The sequence below is a fragment of the Vipera berus genome (genome assembly GCF_964194415.1).
Source record: "Vipera berus genome assembly, chromosome: W".
NCBI classification, from domain to species: domain Eukaryota; kingdom Metazoa; phylum Chordata; class Lepidosauria; order Squamata; family Viperidae; genus Vipera; species Vipera berus.
This window is the reverse complement of record NC_138210.1, coordinates 37,445,141-37,464,397: the sequence shown is the minus strand read 5'-3', so window position 1 is coordinate 37,464,397 and position 19,257 is coordinate 37,445,141. Positions and strand designations below refer to the sequence as shown.

Genomic DNA, 19,257 nt, shown 5'->3' with positions numbered 1-19,257 from the left:
GAAGGAAGCATGAAGTGCTCCAAAATCTCCTGGTAGATGGCTGCGTTGACCCTGGACTTAATGAAGCACAGTGGACCAACACCAGCAGATGACATGGCTCCCCAAATCAACACAGACTGTGGAAACCTCACACTGGACGTCAAGCATCTTACAGTGTGTGCCTCTCCATTCTTCCTCCAGACTCTGGGTCCTTGGTTTCCAAATGAGATGCAAAAGTTGCTCTCATCAGAAAAGAGGACTTTGGACCACTGAGCAACAGACCAGGTCTGCTTTTCTTTAGCCCAGGTAAGACGCTTCTGACGTTGTTTGTTGTTCAGGAGCGGCTTGACAAGAGGAATATGACATTTGAAGCCCACGTCCAGGATCCGTCTGTGTGTGGTGGCTCTTGATGCACTGACTCCAGCCTCAGTCCACTCCTTGTGAATGTTGTGATTCAGGGTCAGCCTGTGGGTTCGGCAGTTGGGTCGGATGACTCAGAGGAGGAGGGGGTGTTGAAGAACTTGCTGATGATGGCTTTGAGGCTCCGCAGAGCCCTCAGCCAGGCCCCTCCCACCTGGTGGAGACCCAGCTGTGTGAGCCTGACAGCGTGGATGAAGATGACCCACAGCTGGCCCTGTTCAAGGACGCCCGACGCAGGAGGCAGTCAAGTAGGAGTAAACAGAGGAAGGCAACGGGGCTCCTCGGAAGGAGGCACAGAGAAGCCACGCCCTGAACTCTATATAAGGGGAATGTGTGGGAGGGCTGGTTTGCTGAAGGCAACCGCTTGGATTGTTCCTGCTTCTTAGCTCGTGTTTTATGGTTGGTGTTTTGTCTTGCTCTTGTTTTATGTGAATAAATTTGGCAGACTTTATTCCAGCCTCTTGCCGTTTGTAAAGGGGTCGTCCCTGCTTTTGCTGCAGGGCCGGTAGCAGGCTGGTACAGAACAGTGAAAGTCCCCAACACTTTTGAATGGCCTTTTCCTGACAATCCTCTCCAGGCTGCGGTCATCCCTGCTGCTTGTGCACCTTTTCTTCCACACCTTTCCCTTCCACATAACTTTCTATTAATGTGCTTTGATACAGCACTTTGGGAACATCCAACTTCTTTTGCAATTACCTTTTGAGGCTTTCCCTCCTTATGGAGGGTGTCAATGATGGCTTTCTGCACAACTGTCAGGTCAGCAGTCTTCCCCATGATTGTGATTCCTACTGAACCAGACTGAGAGACCATTTAAAGGCTCAGGAACCCTTTGCCTCTAATTAGCTGATTAGAGTGGGACATTTTGAGCCTAGAATATTGCACCTTTTCACAATATTCTAATTTTCTGAGATTGTGGATTTGGGGTTTTCATGAGCTGTACGCCGTAATCATCACAATTATGACAAATCACGGCTTGAACTATCTTGCTTTGCATGTAATGAGTCTATCTCATATATTAGTTTCCCCTTTTAAGTTGCATTACTGAAATAAATGAACTTTTGCACGATATTCTAATTTTTCGAGTTTCACCTGTATATCTTGTTATGTATTCACATTAACTTGTGACCATTTGGAGACTGTGATGCTTTTCAAAGGAAAGAAGTACAAAACTTAACACTACTTTATTCCTCAGGTTTATGTTTGGATATTTATTGTAGCAACCAAAATAGAAAAGGTCCCATTTTCCACCAAGTTTAGAGGCCCACAGCTAGAGCTTAGTTTTCTGCTAGGTCACATTGTCATCATGCACTGACAGAACATCACATCCAGGAGACTAGGCTGCAGTCCTGTAGTACTGGAAATAATAGCTCCAGCCCCACCCCCAACTTTTCTTCTCCCTCCTTTTCTGCCAACAATGGGAAGACAACTATGTTAGGATATTGGACATAAATTCATTGAAGCGCTTCGAATACTGCTCGGGATTGACAGTGGAAATTTCTGCACCAGCCTGGAAGACAAAATAAGGAACTTAAAGCACATGTAATTTCATTCAAGCACAAGACTTGGCATCAGCCAATCCTTTAAAGAGGTTTCCCCAAGTTTTCAAAACTCAGAGAAGTAGCAAATGAGTCTATACTGTTTTGTCCTCTTCAGAATCTGGAGGAGATGATGACTTATCTTGAGGGAAACAGCAGTGGAAACCACATCTTAACTATGCACATATATGAAGAAAAACTGCTCATCTGTAACTGAGGTTTTAAACATTTTCTCACCATCCCAGCCCTTTCTGGCAGCAGAGAATGCTCTCCAAACCCAGTCCAGTTTGCATGTCTGTCCCAAGGGGCAAAGCTCTCTTTCTGTGTTTCTGCTCAGTCCAGAGAAAGCCAAATAATCACCTGCAGCAGAGAGGCAGAACACCTGAAAACTGTTTATATAGCCACCAGAAAAATGCGGTTACAAGTCAGTTACCCATCCTCTCTCTCATGCTTGTGCAGGCAGCGGAACAACAAAGGCACTTACCTGAAAAGTGGTGCAGTATGCCTTAGGATCATGAAAAGAGTAGGACCACCTCCCCAACAGTGACTTCAGCACCTGCTCAAACACCCAAAGTATATTGTTACAGTGAGGGGAAAAAAATCTTTGATCCCCTACTGATTTTGTACGTTTGCCCACTGACAAAGAAATGATCAGTCCATAATTTTAATGGTACGTTTATTTTAACAGTGAGAGACAGAATAACAACAAAAAATCCAGAAAAACGCATTTCAAAAAAGTGATAAATTGATTTGCATTTTAATGAGTGAAATAACTATTTGCCCCCTTCGCAAAACATGACTTAGTACTTGGTGGCAAAACCCTTGTTGGCAATCACAGAGGTCAGAGGTTTCTTGTAGTTGGCCACCAGGTTTGCACACATCTCAGGAGGGATTTTGTCTCACTCCTCTTAATGACTCTCCAAGTGATTAAGGTTTCGAGGCTGACATTTGGCAACTTGAACGTTCAGCTCCCTCCACAGATTTTCTATGGGATTAAGGTCTGGAGACTGGCTAGGCCACTCCAGGGCCTTAATGTGCTGCCTCTTGAGCCACTCCTTTGTTCCTTTCGCCATGTGTTTTGGCTCATTGCCATGCTGGAATACCCATCCACGACCCATTTTCAATGCCCTGGCTGAGGCAAGGAGGTTCTCACCCAAGATTTGATGGTACATGGCCCCATGCATCGTCCCTTTGATGCGGTGAAGTTGTCCTGTCCCCTTAGCAGAAAAACACCCGCAAAGCATAATGTGTCCACCTCCATGTTTGACGGTGGGGAATGATCCTCTGAATCATTATGTTCATTGGCAAACTTCAGATGGGCCTGTACATGTGCTTTCTTGAGCAGGGGGAGCTTGTGGGCGCTGCAGGATTTCAGTCCTTCACGGCTTAGTGTGTTATCAATTGTTTTCTTAGTGACTATGGTCCCAGCTGCCTTGAGATCATTAACAAGATCCTCCCATGTAGTTGTGGGCTGATTCCTCACTGTTCTCATGATCATTAAAACTCCACGAGGTGAGATCTTGCATGGAGCCCCAGACCGAGGGAGATTGACAGTTATTTTGTGTTTCTTCCATTTGCGAATAATTGCACCAACTGTTGTCACCTTCTCACCAAGCTGCTTGGTGATAGTCTTGTAGCCCATTCTAGCCTTATGTAGGTCTACAATCATGTCCCTGTCATCCTTGGACAGCTCTTTGGTCTTGGCCATGGTGGAGAGTTTGGAATCTGATTGATTGATTGCTTTTGTGGACAGGTGTCTTTTATACACGTAACAAGCTGAGATTAGGATCACATTAAAATTATAGACTGATCATTTCTTTGTCAGTGGGCAAACGTACAAAATCAGCAGGGGATTAAATAATTTTTTCCCCTCACTGTATAGTGTTAAATTAAAATAAAGGGCTGAGGGTAGAGGACAGCCCAGCAAAAATTAGCATTTCATTGGAAAAACCTCTCAGGAGACAAAGAGTCATCTTAAAGTTACTGCTAAGGCAGGTGAAAAGAAAAAAAAACCTGAGCAGAAAGGCACTGGATCTTGCCCAGTTGAACAGGTACATTGGACTGGATGGAGGAGACACTGTCTGCTATCCTAACAGCCTCAGCTCTAGATTCTGAATGCTCCAGAGATTCTTCTGCACTAATTTCACTCTGGCCCTCATTTAGCATTCTCTAAATTATGGCTTTGGATGATGAAGCCCTGATGGGCAGAGCTGAACTAGACAAGGTTATTTAAGAGGGAAGTCATGCACACTGACAAGACCTTCACTGAAAGGACGTACCTTGTGGGAGAAAAAAACCATAGGAATAGACAGAAACAGAAGACAGAACAACAGCAACAGAAAAATCATATCAAAATGTATCTGTGGTGTGGTCACATTAAAATATTCCTGATGTGTACAGTTGAAAGCTGCAGAATGGTCAGAAAATGACAACCAAAATGATTAGAAAATGAAAGATTGTGATGGATCTTACTTAAATGATAATCAGAATGGTGATCCGCATATACTTGAACCATTGGAACCTAATATCTGATGTAGAGGTGGACAACCTGAGTTTCTCTGGCTGTATATGGCTTTTATTGAACAAAATGTATATCTCAACTTTTCATTATTTTTTCTAAATTCTAGAGGCCTCTGCAACCAAACCTCCTGAAAAACTATTATCATTTTGAGTGATAAACAAGTAAAAACTCTAGTGTAACCCCAAACAAGTATAATATACAGAAAGAATTTTTTGTAGAGATGGAGGTCAAGGATATGAAGGGACCGTGCACAGCACACTGCCTGCCTTAGTATCTTAATATCCGCATGTCTATGAACTCATTCCAATTAGCACTGCCAAGGACTGCCAAGAGCTAGCTAGATAAGAGAGACTCTGCCCTGGCTGGGATGTTCGGATGTTCTTTAAGATTGACTAGGGAGTACACCAATAAACAATGCTTTTGCTGTGCGTAATTTCCTGCTTGTTAAAACTGTATACACTAAATACAATAAACTCTGCGTAGGCAGACAGACATTTTGGGACACCCTGCGATGACTGGTCTCTGAATCCCACAGCTGGCGCCCTGAACAGGGACAATAAATCTTTAAAAACAAACAAACCAACAAAAAGAAATTTGGAATAGGGACCTCCCTCTGGGGGAGCAACTTTCAACATATTTACCTTCGTCTGGAATAGACCCCAAAGGTACCTTTGTCCTACGGGACCCCTCAGAGGTAAGTATGGGTTGCAATCTATCTCACCAACAGCAGCAGCATGTAAAGGAACTTACCTTCCTGCTACAAAAGTCAGGGCTTAAAGCACCTGTGGCAGAGATAAAGAAGCTCGTTGGAGAGATAGGGAAACATTGTCCTTGGTATCCGGAGTGAGGGATGCTCCGTTTACAGGACTGGGTAAAGATAGGGCATACTTTACATCTTGAACCCCGGGCTCCAGTTCAGATATTACATCTATGGTTTCAATGCCATCAAGCAGTGGAAAAATTTGGCTCTGATGCTTTGGCAGGACAATTGACCACAAAACCTCCACCTGATTATGATAAAATAAATTTTTTCCCCCTAAATCATCTTTAATTGAACCTTCAGCTCCTCGTGAAGAGGTTAATTCTTCTGCTTCTTCACAGCCATTGTATACCCCCAAGAGGCAAATTTTAGAGGAACAATTAGCAAAAGGGGGGGGGGAATGTAGAAGAAATTGCTGATGGGTCTGGTCCCTTTGTTCCAGTTGATGCTGAAGTTGTTTTACCAGCTGCTACTTTACAAGTTGCTTACCAAGCATTTGGAAAAGTACCTGTTTCTGGCAAACCTCATCAAGCCTTCTCTAACATCAGGCAGAAGGCTACTGAGCCGTATCCTGATTTTGTTAACAGATTACAGGATATAGGAACAGCCTTTTATCAAACCAATTTATTGGCAGCCGCTTTATCACAAGGCAGCAAGCCTCAAGGAAAGTGTTATAACTGTGGAAAACCCGGTCATTTTAAAAGGGAATGTCAAGATGTGGGGAGGCATGTCTGCAGCATCTCGCAGCCCTTTCTATCAGAGGTTGAAACCAAAAGCAAGTTTTTTCTTCTGTCTTTTTCTTTTAATCTGGCTCTTTGGACTATTTGATGCTTTTGTCGGAGGTGAGGAGACCTCCCACTTCACACCTACAAAAGATCCCAGGTTCAATATTCCTTTTAGTCTTTCCCCACTGTTTTTTGAAGTTGGTGGGATAAATTGTAAGTAACCATTAATAATAATAATAATAATAATAATAATAATAATAATAATAATAATAATAATAATAATAATAATAATAATAATAATAATTTGGAAGGGACCTTGGAGGTCATCTAGTCCAACCCCCTGCTCAGGCAGGAAACCCTATACCATTTCAGGCAAATGGCTGTCCAGTCTCTTCTTAAAAACCTCCAGTGTTGGAGCATTCACCACCTCTGGAGGCAGGTTGTTCCACTGGTTAATTGTTCTAACTGTCAGGAAGTTTCTCCTTAGTTCTAGGTTGCTTCTCTCCTTGACTAGTTTCCATCCATTGCTTCTTGTCCTGCTTTCAGGTGCTTTGGAGAATAGCTTGACTCCCTCTTCTTTGTGGCAGCCCCTGAGATATTGGAACACTGCTATCATGTCACGCCTCACTCTTCTCTTCGTTAAACTACACATACCCAATTCCAGCAACCGTTCCCTATATGTTTTAGCCTCCAGTCCCCCAATCATCTTTGTTGCTCTTCTCTGTACCCTTTCTAGAGTCTCGACATCTTTTTTACATCGTGGTGACCAAAACTGGATGCAGTATTCCAGGTGTGGCCTTACCAAAACATTGTAAAGTGGTATTAGTACTTCACTTGATCTTGATTCTATCCCTCTGTTAATGCAGCCTAGCACTGTGTTGGCTTTTTTAGCAGCTGCAGCACACTGCTGGCTCATATTGAAGTGATTGTCTACTAGGACTCCGAGATACCTCTCACAGTTAAATATTTCCCTTCTTTTAATTAAAAGGGGAAGCTTGTTTTGGCCTCAAACTCCAAATTGATGTGTGTTTTGTTTTGCTATATACTTACAGGTGAAACTCGAAAAATTAGAATATTGTGCAAAAGTTCATTTATTTCAGTAATGCAACTTAAAAGGGGAAACTAATATATGAGATAGACTTATTTCATGCAAAGCAAGATAGTTCAAGCTGTGATTTGTCATAATTGTGATGATTATGGCGTACAGCTCATGAAAACCCCAAATCCACAATCTCAGAAAATTAGAATATTGTGAAAAGGTGCAATATTCTAGGCTCAAAGTGTTCCACTCTAATCAGCTAATTAAGCCATAACACCTGCAAAGGGTTCCTGAGCCTTTAAATGGTCTCTCAGTCTGGTTCAGTAGGAATCACAATCATGGGGAAGACTGCTGACCTGACAGTTGTGCAGAAAACCATCATTGACACCCTCCATAAGGAGGGAAAGCCTCAAAAGGTAATTGCAAAAGAAGTTGGATGTTCCCAAAGTGCTGTATCAAAGCACATGAATAGAAAGTTATGTGGAAGGGAAAAGTGTGGAAGAAAAAGGTGCACAAGCAGCAGGGATGACCGCAGCCTGGAGAGGATTGTCAGGAAAAGGCCATTCAAAAGTGTTGGGGACTTTCACAAGGAGTGCACTGAGGCTGGAGTCAGTGCATCAAGAGCCACCACACACAGACGGATCCTGAACATGGGCTTCAAATGTCGTATTCCTCTTGTCAAGCCGCTCCTGAACAACAAACAAGGTCAGAAGCTTGTTACCTGGGCTAAAGAAAAACAGACCTGGTCTTTTGCTCAGTGGTCCAAAGTCCTCTTTTCTGATGAGAGCAACTTTTGCATCTCATTTGGAAACCAAGGACCCAGAGTCTGGAGGAAGAATGGAGAGGCACACACTGCAAGATGCTTGAAGTCCAGTGTGAAGTTTCCACAGTCTGTGTTGATTTGGGGAGCCATGTCATCTGTGTCGAGGCCCGTGGGCCCGACATCACAAGGGGCGTCCGGGGGAGAGCATACGGACCATCTGGCCACAAAGCCCTGTAGCCGGACTCACCTGGAAGCGGCAAACCCAGCAGCTGGTCGAGTGCCAGTCTCCATGTGCAGCCCTGCAGGACCCGCAGCCATCGCCCCGACAAACAGCTGCTCCGGGGCTTTCTGGTGCACCTGCGTTGGAGGGAACAGTGGAAGGCCCCGTAGGCAAATCGGAGGGCAGCCGCCAGGATACAACCGTCTCTGCGACTGCCTGTACTCCAGCGGAGCAGCCATTGTTAGAGATGCTGGTCGGGCCGGGGCCAGGACCGGACAGTGGACCATGGTGGGGCTTGTGGGAGGGAGTCACCGGGCTGGGAGGGGCCGGAGGAGCTGTAGTGGGGTATCGGGAGACGATAACATGCTGGGTGGTGAAGGGGAGCACGACAAGAGGGTTGGGGGGGAAATACTTACCTGACGCCCGGCAAGGGGGAAGCAAGGAAGCACAGGTGCTGGGGCATGCGGGGAGATGGGAAGAGGGTGGGATTTATCCAGAGCCAGCCGGATGCTGGTTTGATTGGGGAAGGGTGGGGCTGAGAAATGCACCGTCATAAAAGCGTGTTGGGGCTGACTTTGTAAGCACTTGGAGTTTCGTGAATAAAAGCACTTGGAGTTTTGTGAATAAAGGAATCCTGGTTGTCGACCGTACCACGCTTCATTGATTGATTGTTTCATCGGGGGACGGTTTTGACAGTAAGTCAGCATTGCCATCGTTTTGCTTCCTTGCTGCTGTGTTCTGTTTCGGCCTCTGAGCCGACCGACATGGCAGAGGGAACCCAGGGGGCTGTACCTGCAGCTGAAGGAGGAGAACCGGCTGGGGCCACAGCACCCCTTGACATGGGAGAGCTAGCGGAGGCTCCACCCATTGTACGGCCCAAGGTCTGGGACCCCTGCCCTGTGGTTGCTGGCAGTGGGCCCCAGGGGACGGGCGGGCAAGCAAGTGGCGGGGAATGGTGGTTGAGCCCTGTTTTGGGACAGACGGACACCGGCCAAGAACAGCCTTCTAGGCAGAGGGGATCGTTGCTGGAGTGGAGGGAACGTCGCATCACTGATGAGGAGGGCGAGGAGTGGAGTTATTCAACAGCTCCAGGTAGCTACAACATGGATGTCCTGAGGGACAGGTTTGGAGAACCCCAGCCATGGACCCCCGTTGAACCTGAACCAGACTCCGGATGCTGGTCACAGGACAGAGCCGGCCCCATGCGGCAGGGTCAAACTCGCTTCCGTCTAGCCAGTCCCTGGTTCCGGGGCCCACAAAACCCAGGTACACCGCAGGGGACCGTGCCTCCAATGCAAGCCCCAGTTGTTGCTCTGGGCCAGGGGGCCGTAGAGACGCCTGCACCGGGAGGTGGCAGCTCTGCACGGCGCACAGGACCACCAGTGGGAGAGTTGGGTTGGCAACAGCCGGGGCCCAAAGCGCAAGGACCAGGAGCCCAAACGGGTCCCTGGGGAGCGGCTGCAGCATGGGGCCCATCGCCGCTGCCGATGACTTTTGATGGCCACCCCGACCATTTGGCTATTTTCCTAAGCCACGTAATACAGCATCTGTACAAATTCGGCCCAGTGTATGCCTCCCAGTGGGCGATGGTGATGGCGGTCACGACAGCGCTTCAAGGGGAAGCTGCGGTGTGGGTTGCTAATCTATACAGCGACCATGCCAGGGAGCTGGGGGATGTCGGGTTGTTCCTTGAGGCGTTACGTGTACGCTTTGAGGACGTCTCCCGTGTACAACGAGCTGAGGCTGAGATCGTCGGACTCTGACAAAAGGGCCGCCCGGCAACAGAGTACGTTCGTGAGTTCAGGGAGGTGGCGGGGAAACTTAGTTTGTGGCCGGAGCGGATGTTGATTCACCACTTCTGGACTGGGCTGGATGAGGCTCTCCAAAGGGCTTGCATCGTCCGCGGGATCCCTCCTAGACTCCAGGATTGGCTCCGAGTGTCAGTCGAGTTGGATGTCGGCTTGCAGGGCTGCAAATGGCGTGCGAGAACTCCGGCTGACCCTTGACAAGCCCTGAATCAATCGCAGCGGGAGGGGCAAAAGCCAGTAACACCAATGGTGACACCCTTAGCACCACCACCCCGGCCCGTACTCCGTTGTTTCCGGTGTAATCAACCGGGGCACCGTGTTGCTGACTGCCCGATGCCAGTGCCTCGGGTAGCGACAGGCACAACACCAGCACGGGGTATCTCCCCTGGACGTTCTGTGGAGCGATCCCGTGCCACACGTCAAGCCCTGGGTGTGACACCCATGAGGAATAACCAGACTGAGACGGAGAGGCCAACGGACGCGGATCTAGACGTCTATGGTGGCACTGAAGAGCAGGAGGAGGACCCAATGGTAAGCACACCAATATGCCCCTTCACGATCCCAATAAAATTGGTGAGTCCCAACACGGGTGACAAACTGGAGTTTAAGGCTTTGATTGATTCGGGTAGCACTCACTGTTTAATTAACCAAAAGGTGGTGTCCAAGGTTGGTATTAGGGTGGTGCGGTTGGAAACCCCTATACGTTTCCAACAGGTGGACGGGTCCCTCTTGGGGGGTGCACCCATTACGCACGTAACAAAGCCTGTATGCCTGGAAACGGGGGAGCACTGGGAAATGTTGTGGTTTATCGTGGTGCCTTCCATGACCAAGGAGGTGATTTTGGGTCTTACATGGCTGGATAAATGGGGCCCGACCATTTGGTGGGAGGGGGGTTGTCATCACCTTCGCCTCGGGGTGGGGCCCCAACCCCCGAAACACGAACACGTGGGGGAAGGAAAAAGGCCGAATGAAGAGAAGGCTTGTGGGGTTGGGACCAGGTCAGAGGTTCAAGTACCACCAGAGTATTCCGACTTACTGGAGGTCTTCAACGAACAAGAGTGTGATCTTTTACCACCCCATCGACCCACGGATTGTGCAATTGAGCTGGAGCCGGGAGTTAAACTGTCCAAGCCGCGAATGTACGCCATGGCACCACGAGAGATGCAGGAGTTGCAGTGATACATAGACAAGAACCTGGCGAGGGGGTTCATCCAGCCTGCTCGTTCAAGGATGGCAGCGCCCGTTCTCTTCAGGGAGAAGAAAGACGGCGGTCTGTGACTATGTGTGGATTACCGCGGGGTTAACACGGTGTGCGTCGAGCACTTGTACCCACTACCCTTAATGAAAGACATGTTAGCCCATCTAGCTAGCGGGAGGGTGTTCACCCGATTGGACCTGCGGGAAGCTTACTACCGGGTACGAATCAAGAAGGGTGATGAGTGGAAAATGGCGTTTAATTGTCCACTTGGTAGCTTCCAGTTCCGTGTGATGCCGTTTGGACTCCAAGGGGCTCCCGCGGTGTTCATGCAATTGATAAATCAGGTATTGCATGAACATCTGTATAGAGGGGTCCTCGTTTATCTCGATGACATTTTAATTTATTCTGGGACCATGGAAGAGCACATCGCTCTGGTGCGGCGGATGTTAAGAAAACTCCTGGAGGCCCAGCTGTATGTGAAGCTCACGAAGTGTGAGTTTCATACTTCCCGATTGGACTATCTGGGCTATAGGATATTGGCAGCTGGGATTGAGATGGACCCCAGGAAAGTGGAGGCGGTACAACAGTGGCAAGCACCGAGAACACGACGTCAATTGCAGAGTTTTTTGGGGTTTGCCAACTTTTACCGGCAGTTCATGCCATCGTTCGCTGCGATTGCTTTGCTTCTGACGGACCTGCTGGAGACCAAGCGGTTGTCAGTGAAGCCACATCCGGGGTTGAGAGTGGCATGGTCCGCCGAATGTCAACAGGCGTTTGAGTCACTGAAAAGGATGTTTGCCAGAGAACCTGTTTTGTTGCACCCCGACCCTAACGCGTCATTTATCGAAATGGTAGCGGAGCGCTACAGCCTTGTGCATATGCATCAAAGAAGCTAACGGTCACCGAACGAGCCTGGGCCATCTGGGAAAAAGAGGCCTTCGCTGTTTGGTGGGCGTTGGAAACGTGGTGTCACCACCTGGAAGGAGTGGAAAAACCGTTTGAGGTGTGGACGGACCACAAAAACCTAGAGGCCTTGCAGTCACCTAGGAAGTTGGCCCCGAAGCACGTCCGATGGGCTTTATATTTCAGGCATTTCAGGTTCACCTTAAAGTACGTTCCAGGGGGAATGAACTTTCTGGTGGACGCACTCTCACGTCTCCCACAATATGATAGCCGACAGGAGGAAGTGGTGCAGGCTATTATACCCCCCTGTGGACCAGAAACGATACAAACCACAGGGTCTGATGAAGTGGACAACCTGCCACACCGCCTACGGAAAACGCTCAAGGAGGACATTTGGTTACAACAACATCCGCACCTTCTGACCCTAAGTGAGGGGCTGGCCTGGTACAGAGACAGAATGTATATACCGTGACCTCTTAGAGCGGCCGTCCTGTACAGATGCCATGAAACAAAGCAAGCCGGCCACTTTGGTTTCTTGAAGACCCTGCACCTGGCACGACAGCAGTTTTGGTGGCCAGGCATGAAAAGGGATATCGAGGAGTATGTAAGGAACGGCCATACGTGTGCCACTACTAAACCCCGGCCTGGAAAGCCGTTGGGACTCCTGCAATCAGTGGCAGATCCCTGCAGGCCATGGCAAGACATACCCATGGACTTTGTCGTGGAGTTACCGGAAAGTCGAGGTTATACTGTTATATGGACGGTTGTGGATCTGTTCTCAAAACAGGCCCACTTCGTGCCGTGTAAAGGATTGCCGTCAGCCCGGCGATTGACATGGATGTTTCTAACACACATTCACTGCTTACATGGTGTGCCCAGGCGTATCATTTCAGACCGAGGGGTACAATTTACAGCTAAATTCTGGTGAGAATTTGTCCAGTTCATTGGGTCGTCCCAGGGACTGAGTTCCGGGTATCATCCCTGCACCAACGGAGCAGCCGAACGAGCCAACGCCACGGTGGAGCGGTATTTGCGTAGCTATGTGTCCTACCAACAAACGGACTGGGTGGACCTACTGGCTTTCGCGGAGGTAGCCCATAACAATGCGGTGCACAGCAGTACCAGCTACCCCCCCACAAGGTGGTATTGGGATATGACTGTCTTCCTATCCCGGAGTACGGCCAGGGGACGGCTCCCCCCTGCCATCCCAGGGAATGGATGGTACAGATGGAGGGGGTATGGAAAGCAACCAGAGAGGCATTGAAAAGGGCAGCTAGCACAAACAAGGAGCAGGCAGACAGGAAACAACAACCTTTTCACACCCCTAGGGTCGGGGACTGGGTGTACCTCTCCACGAAGTATCTGCGCTTGCAAATACCGAGTAGGAAACTAGGCCCTAAGTTTATAGGACCGTTCCAAGTCACCCAGGTCATCACCCGGTGACAATACGGCTTAGGCTGCCCAAATTCCTTGGCAAAGTCCACCCGGTGTTCCACAGTAGCCTGTTGAAACTGGCTCTCGTGTCTGCAGGGGTGGAGAAGGGGTCCCCTGGTCCTGTCCACAACGGGTATTACGAGGTACAGGACGTCATTGACTCTAGAGTACGAAGGGGAAAGGTGCAATACCTACTGTTGTGGAAGGGGTATCCGGCATCCGAGGCATCATGGGTAGTGGAGGGGGATATCCAAGCACCTCGGTTGGTTCGGGCGTTTCACCGCAAGTATCCAGGGAAACCCGGGGGGGGCGTGTGGAGCCTGTTGCTCACGTAGGGGTGTGTGTGACATCTCCCTCTTGTCTTCCAGGTGGAGCCCTGGTAAGGGGAGCCGCCTGTTGAGCCCTGTGGGCCCGACATCACAAGGGGCGTCCGGGGGAGAGCATACGGACCATCTGACCACAAAGCCCTGTAGCCGGACTCACCTGGGAGCGGCAAACCCAGCAGCCGGTCAAGCGCCAGTTTCCACGTGCAGCCCCGCAGGACCCGCAGCCATTGCCCCGACAAACAGCTGATCCGGGGCTTTCTGGTGCACCTGCGTTGGAGGGAACAGTGGAAGGCCCCGCAGGCACTCCGGAGGGCAGCCGCCAGGATACACCCCTCTCCGCGACTGCCTGTACTCCAGCGGAGCATTGCGACCGGCAGCCATTGTTAGAGACGCCGGACGGGCCGGGGCCGGGACCGGACAGTGGACCATGGTGGGGCTTGTGGGAGGGAGTCACTGTGCTGGGAGGGGCCAGAGGAGCTGTAGTGGGGTATCGGGAGACAATAACACGCTGGGTGGTGAAAGGGAGCACGACGAGAGGGTTGGGGGAGAAATACTTACCTGACGCCCGGCAAGGGGGAAGCAAGGAAGCACAGGTGTCGGGGCGCGTGGGGAGACGGGAAGAGGGCGGGATTTATCCAGAGCCAGCCGGATGCTGGTTTGATTGAGGAAGGGTGAGGCTGAGAAATGCACCGTCATAAAAGCGCGTTGGGGCAGATAGCTCCCAACGCTGACTTTGTAAGCACTTGGAGTTTCGTGAATAAAGGAATCCTGGTTGTCGACCGTACCACGCTTCATCGATTGATTGTTTCATCGGGGGACGGTTTTGACAATCTGCTGGTGTTGGTCCACTGTGCTTCATTAAGTCCAGGGTCAACGCAGCCGTCTACCAGGAGATTTTGGAGCACTTCATGCTTCCTTCCGCAGATGACCTTTATGGGGATGCTGACTTCATTTTCCAGCAGGACTTGGCACCTGCCCACACTGCCAAAAGCACCAAAACCTGGTTCAATGACCGTGGGATTACTGTGCTTGATTGGCCAGCAAACTCGCCTGACCTGAACCCCATAGAGAATCTATGGGACATTGCCAAGAGAAAGATGAGAGACATGAGACTGAACAATGCAGAAGAGCTGAAGGCCGCTATTGAAGCATCCTGGTCTTCCATAACACCTCAGCAGTGCCACAGGCTGATAGCTTCCATGCCATGCCGCATTGAGGCAGTAATTGCTGCAAAAGGGGCCCAAACCAAGTACTGAGTACATATGCATGCTTATACTTTTCAGAGGTCCGATATTGTTCTATGTACACTCCGTGTTTTATTGATTGCATGTAATATTCTAATTTTCTGAGATTGTGGATTTGGGGATTTCATGAGCTGTATGCCATAATCATCACAATTATGACAAATCACGGCTTGAACTATCTTGCTTTGCATGTAATGAGTCTATCTCATATATTAGTTTCCCCTTTTAAGTTGCATTACTGAAATAAATGAACTTTTGCACGATATTCTAATTTTTCGAGTTTCACCTGTATATCTGTACATTTGGAACATTAAGCTTGGACTTGGAATGGTGAGAAAAATGGGAGATGGTTAAAGGGCCCTATAAAACCATGTTTGGTTGGAATCACCTCCTGATTTTTCTCGCTTCTTGCAGGACAAGCCATATGTCTAAATGAATGTTGTTTTACTAGTATCTGTGTATATATGTCTGTCTATGTTGTTCTGTGTTATTCCAAGACTTGGAAGAGGGTCTAAACCCCCTCTGATAACAATAAACAAAAAGGCCTTATTTTTAAAAAAACCAAACAAACAAAAAGAGATTTGGAACAAGGAGCTCGTTGGCTTGTAAACAGCTCCCTGAAATTATAATAATAGTGATTGGTTTGCCTGGAGAAAGTATGAAATGAAATTTTTGTATGTGAAATTGTTTATGCCGGCAGTTGGAATGGACCTGAATGAGTTAATTTGCTGATGTGTAAGTGTGTGTGTTAGCTTCAAAACCCTACCACCCCCACCTCTGTCCCAGGCTGTGAAAGGAACAGTAAATTGCTGGTTTTATTGTTGTAAGTGTTTGCATGAGAAGAGTTTTATGGGGAATCTGTGAGTGAATTTATGGAAAATGCATATGAAGGAGAGCAAGCTATTTTTTTAGTGGTGAGATTTTTGTAAAATTCCTTTTACCTTTTCCCCCTCCAGTCTCTTTCTCCCCCTCCCCCCCCCCCGCTGTGTTACTTTAAGAATGAGAGACAGAGAAGGGGGCGGGGCTGGATATTTTAACTGTTTTTTTCTCTCTGCTTAGAATTCTGGTTTGAGAAAGGGAGGGTGGATGTGAAATTTAATACCCACTCTTGCAGTTTCAGCTTGCAGTTGTTTTTTTTCCTGGAAGGAGGAGACAGTACTTGTTGGACAATTCTTTTTGAAATCTTTTGAGTTTTAAAAGAAATTACTCTGCATTGTTTTGTTTAGATTTGTAAGTTTTAACCTACTTGACGGAAGTTTGTTTCCATCTGATTGGAATCTGATTTTCAATTTTATTTTCAGAATAACCTATCTCTTCAGTGTGCTTTAACTGACTATGTGGGCTGTATTGCATATCATTTGCCTAAAGATCCTCGGCTTGTGTGTTTAATGACTTCTTTTTTTCCTATCTGCCCATTGCTTTCGTCTTCTTCGCTTTTGCAAGCTCCGACTGTTTGTTTTTAGATGGAGGGAGAATGAGAGGAGCGATTGCTTACAAGGATGATACATGGAAAGTGTCCTATACTGCAATACAGTCATCTCCGCATGTGTGTCAACTTATGTGTGTCAACTTATTTTTAATCTTCCAGGTGCTTACATTACACCCAGGATTGACTCCAATCTCATGGCTCTGTTTTTAACTTTACAGCAACTACTACAAGACAGAAAGCATTTATATTTTGTTTCTCACATACGCAGTCACTCTTTTTTCCATCAAAATGCCAGGGGGCTGGCACAAGCTTGCCATATTCCACTTGACCAAGCCAAGCAAATTGTTTCATCCTGTCCCCAATGTTCTGGGGCATCTCCTTCGGGGGACACGGGAGTTAATCCCTGTGGTTTCGCCTCTAATCAACTATGGCAAATGGATGTCACTCATGTTCCATCCTTGGCTCCCTGGAAGTATATTCACTTATCTATTGATACCTATTCAGGGGCACTATGGGCCACACCTCAACGAGGGGAAACGGCTAATCATGTTATTTCTCATCTTTTTTCAGCCATTACTGCCTTGGGCAAACCCTCCTCTTTAAAAACTGATAACGGCCCAGCCTATTCTTCATCGGCCTTTTTGCAATTTTGTACAACCTGGAATATTGTTCTTACTCATGGGTTACCCTACAATTCCACAGGTCAAGCCATCGTGGAATGTGCTAATCGGTCCTTTAAGGACTGTTTTCACAAACAAATAAAAAAGGAGGGATCTCAGGTACCCAATTTGTCATGGGTAACTCAACAGGTTAAAAAAGTTTTATTTACCTCCAAATCAATTGAATGTCTCTATTCAAAATTCGACCGCTTATCAGAGACACTTTCAACAGAAAACAAGTTTGCCTCCCCCTCTAGTATATTATCGGGCATTACCAGAAAAAACATGGTTAGAGCCAGTCCCTCTGATTAATTGGGGAGGAGGATATGCTGCTGTGCTTGCTCCTACAACACCTTTGTGGATTCCAGCACGTTGTGTTCGCCCAGCTAAGGATGTCGTGGCACCAGTCCCCGAATCTGGTTCCAGAAATGGCCAAAATGACTTTACAGATGGCACAGCGGCCAATACAATCTTGCCGGACCAGCCGTCCAGTAACGTGGGGAGATATGAAAAGCCTGACCATCAAAGCGCAGGCAGTGCTGCAATAGCAGCATGTGGAGCAAACCCCCGAGAATTTATGCGCTGCCGTTTTTACAGTTTTAACTGCCAATTCCTTAGCCATTATTTGTTTATGCTTGATTATTAATTGTTGCCCTTTAGTGTCAGCAGCTGTCATCTCACCCAAACATTCACTTGAGCAGCGAATGAAGCAAAACCTATGGGTGCAGCTAGCTAACATCACACAAAATGAAGTTTTTTGTTTATCTGAACCGTATGACATGGAAAATTTGCTTTCTACATGTCTAATCCCTGTCTGTACTCCTTCTGCAGTAATTCAAAACTTTACTGGCTTGAGCAAATTTTTATTGTATAAAAACTTTAACTATGGGACTATATCTAGTTGGGGGTTGACTGCCTATGATCTACCCCCTGATGTAATTGCTTTGCACACCCCGATAGTAGCAATCCCTGAGAATATAACATGCGCTAAAATAGTTAATTGTACATCTTCAAGTAAAAAACCTCACTGTTTTCGTATTAGTTCACCTGTTTTAAATTGTACAACTTTTGAGGAAACTTCCTTTAATTTTGCTCATGTTTGGCTCCTGCAAGGATGGTTTTTTACATGTGGTCAAGAAACTTTTAATTACATTCCTGCTAATATTAGTGAAGCACAGTGTTGTCTCAGTCAGTTGATTCCTGTTTTGCTTTCCAAACAGCAAATTCACTCAAACCGTTTTTGACGAGGAGTGGGTGTGCCAGCGCTTGCTGCTCATGCTCATCTTAACATTAATGCTGTTGCGTGTAATTTGGCAAAAACAATTAATGCTACTGCTATAGCTATTTCAGCAATCAACCACGAACTGCAAGCTTTGCGTAAAGGTATTTTACAAAATTGTGCTGCTATTGATTATTTGCTTCTGCGTCAGCATTTGGGTTGTGAAAGTTTTGAAGGAATGTGTTGTTTCAATCTTTCAGATGAATCACAAACCATCCAACACCAGCTCAATATTTTACACAATTTGGCCTCTGATTTGAAAATTGATCCTTTAGGATCTTGGTGGGTAAGCCTTTGGGGCTTGGCTACCCACAAGTTTATTGGGAAATGTCCTACGCTATTTAGTCATTATTTGTGCTATTTTGATTGGTGGATGCTGCTTTGTTCAGTGTCTCCCTTCCTTTTGCAACATATGTATCACAGCTTTTTGCCCTAAACCCCCTCCCACATTTCCTCAGAGAGGTATATGCCTTGTATAAGCAATTGCAAGGATATTCTTCTCCTGATTAGGACCCTTCCATTAACCCTTTTTACAAGTCCTTGGCAAATAAAAAAGTAAAGAGTGAGATGTAGAGATGGAGGTCAAGGATATGAAGGGACCGTGCACAGCAAACTGCCTGCCTTAGTATCTTAATATCCGCATGTCTATGAGCTCATTCCAATTAGCACTGCCAAGGACTGCCAAAAGCTAGCTAGATAAGAGAGACTCTGCCCTGGCTGGGATGTTCGGATGTTCTTTAAGATTGACTAGGGAGTACACCAATAAACAATGCTTTTGCTGTGCGTAATTTCCTGCTTGTTAAAACTGTATAAATACAATAAACTCTGTGTAGGCAGAAAGACATTTTAGGACACCCGGCGATGACTGGTCTCTAAATCCCACAATTTTTTTTCTAAAAACCTCATGGAAATCGCAGCCCCATCAATGCATGTATGAAACGCTTCCATCCCTGCTTCCCTCCAGCATTTTTGCATCACTGCTCAGCCAACTGTGGCTTCAGTTGTTCTGAAACAT

At 47.3% G+C, this 19,257-nt stretch overlaps 1 protein-coding gene across 1 annotated transcript in view; it reads right to left on the bottom strand.

Moving 5' to 3' along the window:
* Window positions 1-1,606: 1,606 nt before the first annotated feature.
* Window positions 1,607-19,257, bottom strand: part of LOC308676259 (phosphatidylinositol 5-phosphate 4-kinase type-2 beta-like) — a gene marked incomplete at its 5' end in the record, with an annotated part of 36,047 nt that continues 18,396 nt past the window's right edge. The window contains one exon of the mRNA XM_081342073.1: window positions 1,607-1,906. Coding sequence (XP_081198199.1) covers window positions 1,826-1,906 — 81 coding nt within the window. The 3' untranslated portion in view covers window positions 1,607-1,825. The remainder of the gene's footprint in view (window positions 1,907-19,257) is intronic.